General features: G+C 39.3%; 2 protein-coding genes across 10 annotated transcripts in view; both read right to left on the bottom strand.

Annotated features, from left to right (window-relative positions):
• The window catches only part of LOC109035187 (uncharacterized), a 228,893-nt gene that overhangs the window by 142,893 nt on the left and 71,427 nt on the right, over positions 1 to 14,573 (bottom strand). The gene's annotated exons all lie outside the window — the stretch shown is intronic.
• Positions 1 to 14,573, bottom strand: part of LOC140225517 (synaptic vesicle glycoprotein 2C) — a 31,683-nt gene that overhangs the window by 15,286 nt on the left and 1,824 nt on the right. Inside the window, exons 1-3 of one of the 3 annotated variants that reach the window (XM_072304690.1) lie at positions 10,857 to 11,197; positions 6,610 to 6,734; positions 546 to 605 (exon numbers count right to left, since the gene is read on the bottom strand). In XM_072304690.1, the coding sequence (XP_072160791.1) occupies positions 546 to 605; positions 6,610 to 6,706 (157 nt within the window). In that variant the 5' untranslated portion in view covers positions 6,707 to 6,734; positions 10,857 to 11,197. Of the gene's footprint in view, positions 1 to 545; positions 606 to 6,609; positions 6,735 to 10,856; positions 11,198 to 14,573 lie in introns of those variants that run through there. The other 2 variants (XM_072304691.1, XM_072304692.1) reach the window with 2 other exon arrangements.

Here is a 14,573-nt window from a genome sequence, read left to right as displayed (position 1 = left end):
ACCTCTGTAAGATGCGTTTTGAAGCTCCTCTCTCACAAACTACCATGAATTTTTCAAGAGTTTCTCGAATATACCTTCTCATCCACATTTCACCTCCTTTATGGATGTTACTAAAAGAAATACCCCAAAAGAGTTTCCTGAAATGTAAATTTTAACTGTTTTTTTAAAATAATGTATGCGTTTTTTCAAAGGTTTTGTTTTTTTTTGTAAATAGTCATTGCGACTGAGATTTGGTCGTACCCGCAGTCTGTAGGATATTTTCAAAAACTTGAGGACGTACCTACTTTAAAGAACCACCTCACTCTTTACTTTACTCTAAATGTTTATTCCTTTGGATTCAACTTCTCTGGGTTCGATGGATGTAACTATCCAGCGCATTAATTATAGAGAATTGTTGCTTCCTTTAGAGCCATAATTTCAACAATTTTTCCCCCACTTTTTTGTATACGTCTCATCGATTCCGATTGACAGGACCAGAACGCTATAAAGTTCCTATAGAGAGCATGGTCCTTTAATGAATAAAAAACACAAATTATTATTTTTACCTGCTAACTCGATGGCGGTGTCGTACTCCAAGCTACCAAAATCATCGACTCCATCTTTTCCTGAAAAAAAAGGAAAACGAGACCGTCATTTTAAAAACATTTATAGTCTATTTAATGACAAGACAAGGGAGAAAATTCACGGGATTTTTGATCGATTCATCGATATTGCCGATCGACTCTCAGGTTTGTCGATCAATTCACGGCTGTCGATTGAATCACGTCGATCGGTTCACGTTTTTATTTTTCGATCGAATTATGTTTTTAATGTTTGATCAAATTTGATCCATACTCTACGCTTTGAAAGGGTTCATTGATCATTGATCAAATTAACTTCATTTTGCAATTAAGAACCACAATTTCTGGCATCGTTTAGGAACAGCGTATGTACGTAGTTTCCTATTGTACACAGGTGTTTTTACAGATAGGCCAGAAATTATCGTTCCGAATAGCAAAATGATCACGCCATTACATCGCTGAGCACCCAGGGAGCCTACACCTAAAAGTTGTCTCACTTGCATGCTTCTGTTTAGAATTATTTATAAAAATGTGTAAATACAGAGAAGAAATTAAGTTGGATTTTATGTAATGTTTTATCATTTGAAATGAAATTACTTCCACCAAACTGTACAAAAACTTCAAAATAATAAGTTGAAAACTGCTGACGCCACAAGTTAGAATAATCGTGTCGAACACAGTACGGCACTGCGGCTGACGCGCATGACACAGCGCAAACGCATGGTAGCGCCTTACAAGACCGCAGGATGCTTCATGCATTGCGCTTACAGCACGGTGCGCGCTGCCAGCGCATGGTAGCGCCTTACTAGTCTGCAGGATACTTCATGCATTGCGCGTACACCACGGTGCTCGCTCAAGTCGTTAAGAAGTCTTTCTTTCTTGGTGTCGAACCCAACACGGTATCCACCATTTCCGAACAGCGAGAGCTTGCAATCCAAGGATCCCAGGATTGTGGAGATTTTTCAATCCTATATGTATTCCGGTGAAAGTATAATTTACCAGCGAGCATTTTTTCAAGTTGGAATGCTGTTACTTTCTATCGTCCGGAAAAGGTCAAACCTAACTAACTTTCAGAGAAAGAAAGTGGAATTATTTTTTCACAAATGAAGCAAAATTTCCAGAGAGATATATTCTTGGTATCGCATTCACACAAAAATGAACTCCGGCAATCCGATTTTGGCAACTTTGGCAATGTTTGCAAAATGACCTAGGTATGCCTATGGCTAATATTAATCAATAGGGGGGGGGGGGGGAGTCCACCGCGGCACTGGGATGGATATTGACGATTTCTCGGGCCGCTTTTAGGAGCTAGCCCACCACTGGCTATTGCTTTCTGCTGCTATTCTCTAAAACTAACATTTCAATTTTCTTGGAAAAATCTTAGAGAATGCGATGTTCTCACTAAATTTTTGTAAAAAGTGATAGTTCAAAAATTGTATTTAGACCCACTTCATTCCTTCCCCTCTTTTATAAAATTTTATTCAAACTCAGCGCGTTTTTAACGTCCACATTTTGAATGTAACTATTTGCATGCATAAGTTCGTTCTTTTGGATTTAGGAGTCCTCTTCTTTTCTTATTTGCAAGTACTAAGTACTTGTGTTGTTTTCTTCCGGGATAAAGGAAGAGTATTGTCGCATTATTCGCACCGAATTATGGGTTATTGTTGCAGTTCGTTGCTGGCTGAGGATGGAACCATAGCTTCGAAACGCGTCCCAATAAAATAAATTCTAGTGCAAGTGAGTACGCAAAATGTTTTACTTTATTCTATGAAGATCATTGTCCCCTCGCTTCATTGCGGTTCATTATTTGCCGATTGTGCTTTTATTTTGACAGCAAATTGACGCGACTTCCGATACAAATGAAGCCTGTGTACGGTAAATATGTGACAAATTAAGAAGTGTATTACATTTCGCACCTTGTGTCATTCCTCACGCTAAACGATTTACAACATTGCCGCATTGCACACAAAATTGCTTGTTTTTGGATAAGCTGTTACGTAAAAACTGAAATGGAGTAAGTGAAGGTTAATATTTATTGCTTTCATTGGCGAATATATCTAAAGAATAATTTGATCTCATTCATCTATGACAGAGACGTTTTTAAGTGAAAAAGAATTATCTGCATTGTGAATTAAGCCCTGTCATGCATATATTTTTATGCATCTCAGAGCTCATGTGACATTCAACGATGGAGATAGTTCCTTCTCATTTAAATACGTCCTTATAATTTGACGGATAATTCTTTATTTGACAATTTCAAGCGCTCAGCCAATAAGAGCGCTTTTTGATTTCAACCTGCTCCTCGAATCTTTAGGGGGATAAGCATAAGAATTTATGAAAATGTCTTAACACTTGACCTTAAAACCACGGTTTTGCGATAACGTTGTCACTAGGAGGCCCTTTAATTATTTCTTCCCCTGAACTAATTTGATTTAAGATTGAAAAATAAAACCAGCCAAAATGCAATTTGACGAAAATTATGTTTGGCAACACTTCCGCCCTCTCATTTCCGGGGGTCAATTTGCACCTGACAATATTTCGGAAATACTTGTTTCCCTTTGTCATTTTTTCAGCTGAGCTCCCCAGATGTCACTGTAGGCACGTTTGTAAAATGAACAGGCGTGTGTCTCGAGGTAAATAGTTTGAATCACATCCTGTATGTTCAATAAAAGAAGGTGGTAAAATGGTACGATGAAAAAAAAAAAAAAAAAAAAAAAAAAAAAAAAAAAAAAAAAAAAAAGGTGCTATAAACTAAAAACCTTCCCACTCGAAGTTCGAACTTAGCTTTGCATAAATCACAACAGAGTCCTGATCAATCGCGCCTATTGAATAATACTGTAAATAAAAAGGAGGGCCGTTTTTCGCTCATTTTTAAAGAACACTGTGCGGCTCTGTGCATGGTTACTACACACTCAAAAAGCAACTTGCTTTATAAAGCATCTGAGTATTTTATATCCGCGAAGAAAAAGATATGGTTAATGTAACTTTCATTTTGAGCGTTTTTCCCCTTATCGTGAGCGTTACGATGCGGTTTATTCGTGTTCAAGAGAAGGTCCAATTCTGCTCCAAATGAAACTGGTGTTTTTTTCGGATATTTTCGCTCCAGACATCACTCCCTCGAGAGGAATCTTGGTAAAATTGAACGGATTTAAGCAGAATAAGCAAGACCTATTCCTTTCTGCTTAATTTCTTGTCATATTTTATTTCTTTAGCAAAAATCAAAACAGCTTAGAACCTTTACATATTTTGTGAATTTTTAAAACTAATACCGAATACACTCGCGAAGTTTTAAGTCAGAATGCTGTCTAGTTTCCTTGTAAAAATATAAATCACGAGAGGAAATCAGACAGACAGTCGTTATGTAGTAACAGGCTCATTCTAGTTAAGTTCGTCCAAATATTGATGGCTAAAGGTTGAAACTACGTATCTCCGTTTGCGAAATCGGAGATTTCCGGTCATGCTTTATTTTTTCTTCGAAAAACTAGTCAACTGAATTTCTTGAACATTTTTTTGATTTTTCCTCTCTGTTTGTGGAATAGTCCGTACAAATACGAATCCTATGTCGTTGACTTGCTTCTCTTCGAAAAAATAAAGTAGGAGCAGAGATTTTGAAACACCGCAATGGAGATACGTGCTTTCGCACTTTAGCCATCGATCTGTTCTAAGTTTTGCACCGATCGTATCCGAGTTGTGTTCTAAGTAATTGGTGCAGCCATAGTAAGTTGAAGCACAGCTCCAATGAGGTTGGTGCACAGCACAACTTCACAACATCAATTTGCGTCAGCTGTGTCGAAATAATCCAACCCTTCTTTTCAATGTCGCTTCCTTTAATTTTGGGTTGCCTGAAAATCTTTGTCTCGAGTTTTCCTTACTTTGGTGCTACGTCTCATCAGAGGTCTTCCCTCCCGGAAATTTCCTCTCCTTTGAGAGGCGGCACTCATCCTCACCTGGAGTCCCTTAATAGTGAAAGTAAAGGCAATACGAATCCATTTCCTATTGGTTCCCGTATTTTAGGCCTCTACGGTGTCCCCAGCGGGAATAAAGATTACATTTTCACAGATTGCAAAGATTATAAACTGGATGGACCGGGGACTGGGGGGCACGGCAAGGAACAAACGGAATGAAAGAGGGAACGGAGACAGGAATTCGGGAATGCGACGATCAAAGATTATGAGCAACTTTCAATTTGTGTAATCTTTATTTCCATTTTTGACATCCATGAGCCGCGTCGTCTTAACTCTCTCTATATAAAAGGACTCTACCCTCACCCGAATTCCTTAGACGAGAAGGCTATGTTTTGCTTCCTACATCTGTCTCAAGTAATTAACGCCGAACCTATTACGTCAAAACGACAATGTTGACATCGATGACAGCTCCTTCCGAGCAAAAAAGTTGGGCCCGCTGTTTCTTCGGAAGAAAAGAGTTAATTTTTTTTCACCTTCTGCTCCCCTTGCTTGGGTCCAATTTTGAGTAAACAGACGAAAACCCGCGGCTGGAGTGGAAAATTTCTGAATTTCAACGAGTCCGCACGCACAAATTTTAATTAAATTTCCCACGCATCGCATCGGTTTGTCGCGCGAGGCGCCTGGCGCCGCAATTCAAAACAACGATTTGATATTTTCGTCACGCTCGCTTGCGAACCGGTGGGGTCCTGTTTACTCGCGATTTTTCTTCGACTCCGCTTTTGTTCCGATTTTGGGATGCGCCCGCTAGAGGTTAACGGAGTCTTTCCACGGTTTCAGTGCACCACTAAAATTCCTACGTCGCACACTGGACTGTGTCAATAGGAGAATTCGGACAAAATCTGGAAACTTTGAAAGCTTATATTTTTGAAAATATGAAACAAAAAAATTCAAGAGTGGTTTTATTGGGTTTTTCGTGAAATTTCCTGTTAGAGACACACCTTGACAGTAAATTTCACGAGGAAACCAATGAAATAAGCACTTTCAGAACTTAAAAATGTTGAATATAAACGGAGTTATAAAGCATTTAAAGTTTCCAAATTTTGTCCGATTTCTCCTATTGACACGATCCACTGTGCGTCGTATTTAAGGCGCTTATCAAAGTGCTCCTTGAGCGCGAGCGATAACTATTCGTCCTCTGCAGTCATGGGGTTGCATGTTTAAGTAATTGAAGGCGAATTCTGCTTCCACGTCAAACAATAAAATCCCAGCAGATTTGAAATGACCATTCCGGCCTCGAGTTAGTTTTTTGCGCCTCAATGTATCTCTCCAGTATCTCAGATAACTCTCAATAGTCCAGTATCTCAGATAACTCTCTCTCAATGATCCAGTATCTCAAATAATTTAGAGTGTGGTGTCGATCCAGGATGTAAGATCGTATTTTATTCCAACAATTTTTATTTTATCAACTTAATTTTTCTTTTAATATACGTTTTTGATCCAGCAAACACAGTTCGGTACTGAACACCTACCAATCTGGCGTAATGCATAAAGTAAATTGGTGCATTACACCTATACCATGGTTGATAATGTAGGGTTAGTCGGTGCGAAACACCAACACGTTGATGTAAAACGCCAATTTGGTAAGTGCACAACTTCAATTCGGCGGATATAACCACAGTCAGCTCAACTGCTTTTCACATTGCCTAATTTTCGATCATGTTTTTTTTTTTTTTTTTTTTTTTTTTTTTTTTAATAGAGAGCTAAACTGCATCGTGTTTCCAAACCTCCTATGAATTTTTCGTAGATTTTAAAGAGAACATGCTCAAAAAACTTCATGTGTTAGTATTGCTCGGTTCACAAAGTACAACACCTGAGAAAATTAGGCGATTTCTAATGTGACGTAGGTTGATTCTGGTTAAACCCGTTCGATAAGGGTTAGTCAGGGTATATCTTAAATTTTTCTCGCAGATTTTTTAGTCCCAAAATAGATAAAAGACTTCTCTAAGCAGCATCAATACTTCACTCTTGAGTTTTCGGCAGTAAGACCCCTTTTCTTGTAGGTGACATATTGAAAAAATTATAATCATCGCGCTGATAGCGATTCGTTCGCAATAATTCACGTGACGTTTCACCGTAAAACTCACCTTTCACTTTTTCTTTCACCTCGATTCTCACATCACCTTTCACCTCCCAGGTGTACTTTTGATGGCAGCAAAAGCACTTGATATAATTCAATACCATCGTTTTTTAGGTTCAGAGGCCAAACGGTCTGTAACATGTCAGAGAATATGTAATTACAGCGTCAGCTCAAAATTCCATCACATTTTGGCTTAAAAATTTTGTCGTTAAAGGCTTAAGGTGAGCAGTGGCATGGTTAGAAATTTATTATGGGTGGGGGGGGGGGCCCTTTGTCAAAAATTGCTTATGGCGAGCCAAAGGTAAACATTTCCCAGACATCACGGAAAATGATTTTTTCGGGGAAAATTTTCCAGTCTTCGGCGATCTAGACCCCTTGGCCACCACCAATCCCGACTCGGCCGCACTGAAAGTAAGAAATGTAAATTGTGAAGATCATACTCCGATTCCTTTCTACAAAATAATCGCCATTTTAAAAATTTCAAGTGTTCTTTGCAGGTGATTTTTTTTTTTTTTTTTTTTTTTTTTTAATCAATAACAACTTTGAAACAAGAATTGGGAAGAAGTGCAATTGACATAGTAATTGTGCAAAATAGATTAAATTACTTACATATAGCTACATATCAACTATCAATTTAGTTATATTGTGCATTTCATGTCTCTACCTATTTACTTATTCTCATTTAATTCTTTTTAAATAATAGAGTTGCAATCATTATTCCCGGAACCGTCTAAGACACTACTTCGGGAATTGCGGGTGATTTGTTTTTGGATTTTGGGACGATTTGTGTGGAGGGCAACCATTCAACCAGAATGAAGTTTCGCACATAATGAAGGGTAAATTGCTGGAATTGACTTCTAATATTTGAGACAGGCACGTTGTCACGAGGCATTTAAAAGGCAATAACAAGACAATCTCTTGAAAATAGCAAAACAAGAACAAAAAATCCCAAATGTTCAAAGTTTACCAGATGGTCTTCAGCGTATTTTTGCTATCGTACGTATTTATTCTTGTCTTTATTTAATTGGTGTCGTAGTTTATTTCGCTATAGCATCGAAAAAGTAATCGCTTCGAAACTTGCCCGATTGATATCAGTTCCCTCTTGACTACGTTAGAATACGCCGACTACAAAGTGAATGATGCGAGTGTAGAAAGGGTTTTCAAAAAGATGTAGATTTCCGATTAAATTCGATAAAATCTGTTGATAAGCAAAGCGATTGACGTTTTCAGAAATGGACTGCCATAATCTGAACTGTTTAATATATTTGATTTACTAGTGGTAAAGAGAATAAAAAAACAGACACAGGCATTGCATTCGCCAATGTGACATTCCTCTGAGCGAATATTGCCGAAGTCTTGATTACGTAGACTAAAAATCAAAAGGAACTATATTCATTGTGAAATGAGCCCTAGGACACATTATCATATGTGCATGATAGGGCTTATGTCGTCATGGATATAGACCCTTTTGATTTAAAAATATTTAAGCACGTGTGCTTTTACCGATTTCAGTTTGATGTTCTTTTAGCACTTTCTTCACGTGCAAGAATAATGATCGAGGCTATTTATTTAGAATCGAACACTCAGAAAAAACGTGTCGTGTACGGTCTGTCACTTTGGAGGGAATTGAAGACAATTTTCCTTTTTATGATGCGAAGTAAATGGCGACCTTGATCAAAATGCAATCTATACGGGGCCATATTTGAACCGATTATTTTCCAAATCTCGTAAGCGCCAAATTGGGAATGCGAGAAAAACGAGAACACCCGTTTTATTACCTTTGTTGATTATCTTCGAATTCAAAAAATGTATGTTCTTTTAGAGGGCTACTTTGAAATCAGACATGATTCGATTTTACTAGAGAAAACAAATGATAAACAACCCCTCTACCACCAAAGTAGGGATTGGTGTTTACGTGATTTGGAAAATAATTGGTTCATTTAAGGAACGACTATGAATACGGCCCTTGACCTCTCTCCTTTCAATGCGTTACGATAAGCTTGAGCGGCCTAACACAGTCACTCGGACGATGACGTCTCATTGCAAAATGTAAACATGAGCGAATGTTTATGTTTACAAAAACTTTTTCTTTCCGCCGGTCGCCGTAGACCACGCACGACTCGTTGTCCTCCTGACATAAGGGCGTAACTACACTTCTCGATGAACCTCATCGTCCATAGAGCTTAATGCTTTCCCTGGCTCATCTCTGCGTGCAGTTATGCCCTTTTGTCAGCCAAGCGACGAACTGCATTGACAATGAATCGGAGGCATGCACCAGTGCAATCTACGATTCCAATGCAAGAAGATGCGTCAGTTTTTATCACCCGAGAATGTTTACTCGACAGGGCCACTTGGCTCTGGTCGTAAAAGCTCCCGAAATGATGCTAACTTATTGTTACTATCGACAGTCATGAATGGCACGTTCTAAGGGAGGAGATGCATCCAGTGGTTGTTACTGTGCTAAGGATGGACGCCATATTGCTTTTTCTCGTACGACGGAACGTACCTCCATTCCAGGGTTGCCAAATGGACGTATTTCTGTCAAACGGAACTAAGCGCCATAGAGGGAGGAAGGTAGAGGGGGGCTTTGATTTGCGGCGGAACCGGGCGTCGGGCTCATTCCGTCCTATACTCGCAATGATTTTCCATGGCGCTTAATTCCGTTCGACAGAGCGCGCTATCCGGCATTCTAAATTCCTCAAAAGGAACTCAAATTGGCGCTTAGTTCCGTTTGACAGAAATACGTCCAAATTGACTCAAACAAATCCGTTTTTGACAATTTTTGTCCAAATTTGGATTCTTGTACAGATCAGAAGAAGAAAAAAACCAATCCCTTACTTTAAAAGAGGCAGAATAAGTTTATGCTGAGTCTGCTTAAATGTTAAGTTCGTCTTTAACATAAAACGTGCCATTAGTTTGCCGCGCAGATTTCGATGGCTGAAGTGCAAAACCGCGTCTCTCCTTTGCTATATTTCAAATCTCCATTTTTAATTTATTAATTCGGAGAGGAACAAGTCAACTTAATGCTTTGAAATGTATGCAGGATATTCTACCGACTGAAGAAAATTATCAAATAAGTTTTCAAGAGATCACGTTGACGAGTTTTTCAAGGAAAAAATAAAGTATGACTGGAACTACACGACGTCGCAAACGAGGATATGCTGTCTCGCATTTTAGTCATCGATATGCTCTTTTTCGCATGAATCAGAAACAGTAGTTCTGTGTTACGAAATGTACTTAGTCCATTTATCGATTAATAAAAAAATTGCAGGTGTCTGAAATTTGATGACTTCTATGTTTAAGTGGAAACTACCGGATGAAATGAACACAAGGATACACTTGGTCCATTAATCGGATAATTGTTGGAAGAGATATGACGAAATGATCTAATTTGCTAAAATGCATGTGTTTAAAATGGGGAATGCAGATCGATTACGTCACTAGGCGGTGTATTTTCTCACTTTTTTAAAACTATATTTTTATGCTATTTCCCGCATTACAAAAAAGTTTAAAAGATACTGAGAAATCAGTTCCTTAAACTCTCCCAGACGAAGCAATAAAAATCACGCGCCAATTCTCCATTGTCTCTACAACTTTCAGATTCAGCGTTTCCTTTCCTAGACACCAGTGCTGCCGTGCTAAGGAAAAACGCCGTATGAACATTCGAGAGGTACCAAATTTTCTCCGACGAAGTGTTTATTTTTGAGTAGATTTATGAATATTTTCTCTTGAAATTTTCATATAATTTAGATCGAACTACGAAAAAAATTCTTTGAAAAACTAGACGGAAAATATATAAGCAAAAATTACCATCAAATGGAAACAAGAAACATTCTAGTGAGAACTACGAGAAATGTTGACACGGGCTGGGACTGGGATAGCTTTGAGTTTAGGGCTGTTAGATTTTTCAATAAGTTACTCGAAGAGTTGAGAGAAATCTTTATCAAAGCTGAGTCGTCAAATTTGTTCATTAAGGTATGAAAAGAACACTTTTTACAAAACCCTCTCTACACCGTGAGAGAGTTTTTAAATTTTTAAGATTACTCTTTTTTGTAACTTTTCCTAATGTAACTTGTATTGAGAATTTCTGTTCAGGCTAATGTACTAATCTTTACAAATAAATAAATAAATGGATAAATAAATAAATACAAGTTTTCCTGATAATTTATATCTAATTGATGGAAATTTGGCAACTGACGAAGGTTCATACGTCATTTTTCCGTAGCACGGCAGAGTTAGAAACATCGGAGTTACCTGTGTCAGGTTTGGCGATCCCCTTTTCGTGCTGCACCAACATGTCAATTATCGTCCTGTCGTTTCGCGGAAGACTGGTAGCATATTTCGCCCGCGACCCCCAAAATCACTCCCGCCCCCCTCCGCCCGCGGCGCCCGAAATCCACGTCACCGGCACCCGAAAATGACGTCACGTCATCGGCTCCTCGACGAACGGCCGGGAATCACTCCCGAAAACACTTCCGAAAACAGGAGGCGCGAAGGATGGACGAGTTTCCGAACACGGCGCGGAGATGAGGAAGCTGAGATCGGCTCCAGCGATTGACGGCTCGGCGCACTGAGAGTGGAGCTAGACGTCCGTACGTACTCGCGTATGCCCCTCTACTCGCGCCAGTTCTCGGAGAGTGACGTCATCCGGGTTTTTGAGTTTTTGGAGGCTGCCTTTTCGCATTTGAATGGATCGTTTTCTATCGTGGTTCGATGTATCGTTTGGTTCAAAGCAATAGAACATAACCTAGTCCCTTGATAAAAGTTGGCGATAGGAGCTGCGTTTCAAAATACCATAGGAGTTCTTATAGCCAACTGAAGAAGGCGAAAGAAAATCATATAGCTGGCTGTAGAAAGTGGAAAAAATCTTACGGCCGGGCTACACGAAGCGATGAAAAATTATACAGCCGGGCTATAGTTCCTATCGCCGGGCTTTACACTTTATCGCCTGGCAGTTGCTTTTTCGCCATCGGCTATAAAAGGCTATAAGAAATTGTGCAGAAATTCGTGTGCTTTGTAAATCCTGAAGTTTGTACGGAATCACCTTAATATTTACAAAACGCACATTGTATTTTCCTTTACTACATATTTTTTTTCATCAATTAAAATGAGATTCATTCATACAGGGTGTGCAAACATTTCAAAGTCATGAGTTAAAAAAACGCTGACTGCACGAGATTAAATATTAGAGCCTAACACAAAGCGCAGCGGCGGTGCACTGGCGCCTACAAACCTAACAGAGATACTTCACGCATTGCGCAATGCGTGAAGTATCCCCGTTAGGTTTGTAGGCGCCAATGCGCGTTTGGCGCTGGCTGCCCGCCCGCCGCGCCGCGCCGCAGCGTACCACGGCGCTTGATGCAACTATTTCACACCAGAGGTATTGCACAGCATCATACGAAATTGAAGGAGCTTCAACATATTAGGAATGGCAGGCATCCTTCAAAAGTACGGAGCTTTCCTCGCAAAATAAAACAAGATGCTATGGCCCAAAAAGAGAGCGGTAGTACAAAAACTCACTAAGTCTTAGCATCCGTAATTAGTGGCATTTAGTTTATACACTTTATCGCCGGGCTGTTGCATAATCGTCATCGGCTATAAAAGGCTATAGGAAATTGTGTTGCCGGCTATAGAAGCTATTGGAAATCTTACAGCCGGCTGTGGGTCTATGGAATTTTGGATCACAGATTCTACTGCCAATTTTTACCAGGGTCGAGCGAAAATGTTCGGATATTTGGCAGAGAAGCTGAATATGAGACATTTCGCAGAAATATCACTACTTTTGGCCAATTAGTACTCATACGAATCTAAAATCTCTCACAAAAAACCCGTTCCGTCAGATTACTTGATTGACTTTCGAGGCTATGTTTGAAACTATGTTTTGAACCATTCGATATCGATACAATCTCACCCGTTTCATGTACATATCGAAAATGATCTATAGAGATCAAAACCTCGGCCCACCAAAGTTTCGGATCCGAAACAGTGGCGTGGCGTGCCTTGTGATATATCGATTGATCGGTCATTTAAACCAATGGAAAAGTATCGATAAACAGGGCGTTCGCAGAGAACACCTTAATAATCGATTATTTACCACAGATTCAAATTGGGAAATATCGATAGATCGCTGAGCACGCCACGCCACTGATTCGAGATAAATATTATTCTGATGTATTACACTAGAAAAAAGAAACCACATTGGATCTAGGGTCCAGGGTCCACACTCTTGAAAACATTGACAAGAAAAAGGACTCTTGATTCAATCAGATCTAAGCTTAAATCAAGATTGGGCGGACTTCCTTTTGATTAAAGCTTAAATCTGACTGAATCAAGAGTCCTTTTTCTTGTCGATGTTTTTAAGAGTCTGGACTCCAGATACAATGTGGTTTATTTCCAGTGTACTGTTTAAAGCAAAAACGCCGCAAGGAGCTGTCCTTATTCAATTCTGAGTGTTGCCAATCAAAAGGCACTCATGATGAAACGGATTTACGCCTCTTTACAAGAAATCGATTCAATTCTGAGTGTTAACAATCAAAAGGCACTCATGATCTTCACTTTCACTCTGCGATGGGAAAGGCGGGCGAGAAATTCGTAGTGAAACTCTGCTAATACTATGCCCTGCTACGGAAAAACGCCGTATGAACCTCCAGGCGTTGCCAGATTTCAAATAATTCTTGATAATCCTATGAATATTTTTCTTCCAATTTCTTTGATAATATTGTTCACAATTTCACCGCAAGTTCCTGAAGATTTCAATGGAAAATATTCATATCTTTCCACAAAAATAAACATTTCACTGAAGGAAATTTGGCAACTCTCGAATGTTCATACGACGTTCTTCCCCAGGAACGCAGAATACCATTGGAACACTTCAAGTGATTTTGACACTCGACTTAATTGAATTAGCACTCAGGTACAAGAGCCACCAATCCCGCGCGTGCCGGAGCCGAAATCTCGATCGATTCCAAGTGCAAGGCGACTAATTATTACTGCGCCTCTCATTACATCTCAAAATAGGCGAGAACGAGCGAGGAAGAGCTGATACTCCTTGGCCACTCTAAAAATTGCGCGGTTTTTTAGGGACTACAAGAGAAAACTTGACGCTTCTTAACGTAAGGGTGTATCTCAATTGAATCAGTGAGTTCGAAAACACACCAATTTGGAAGACAAATTGTTCAGGTAACACCTAAAACTACGCAGCGGGCGAAGAAGTTAATTTAAGAAAAACCTTTTTGGTGCCAAAGGACAAGTACTTAGAGACTTTGTAAAGCACCAAGTTGAAATCGATACACCATGTTTGATGACAGAGAATTAAGCGTTTAAGAATTTCCGAGTTGGTGTGTTTTCGTTCTCACTGACTTTCAGATACCGATTTTTCATTGCCTGCCAAGAAAAATTTATATTTTTCGACCTGAATAACGCTTGAATATTTATATAACTTATTGGTACGAGGTATACTGAACCGAAAAAAAGAAAACCGCAAAATCGGATGGTCACTTGTTTCCCTTGAAATGGCCAAAAATTGGTATTTCCAATTAAATACTTAATCGATTCTTCCCCTTTCCCGTCGCCGTTTCGAGCACTTCCGATTGCAATTTCGAAGTTTCCTTTTGCGTGCAGATGCTTCTGTCCATAAGTATTACTAAACCGTGAAAAAGTGAAAATCGAAAGAAACCCGAGTTGATGTGTTTCCGAACTCACTGATTCATATGGGAAACAGGGCTTACATGGAAAGTGAGAAACGTTCTTACACCAAAGGAGCGACGAATAATGGTGAGATACAAACCAAATTGAAGTCAATTTTCTTAAATTTAGTTGAAATGGTTGAGCCTCTTGTAACTGGCGTACTGAAAAAGGAACTACACTGAGACTCCGTCGCAAACTTCCTGTCATACTTTATTTCCCTGGTAAAAATTGGCAGTAGAATCTGTGTTCCAAAATACCGTAGACCTACAGCCGGGCAGGCGGGCA

Source organism: Bemisia tabaci, chromosome 9 (genome assembly GCF_918797505.1).
Source record: "Bemisia tabaci chromosome 9, PGI_BMITA_v3".
Classification (NCBI taxonomy): domain Eukaryota; kingdom Metazoa; phylum Arthropoda; class Insecta; order Hemiptera; family Aleyrodidae; genus Bemisia; species Bemisia tabaci.
Note: the sequence above shows the minus strand (reverse complement) of the source record. Positions and strands in the feature narration are given on the sequence as shown.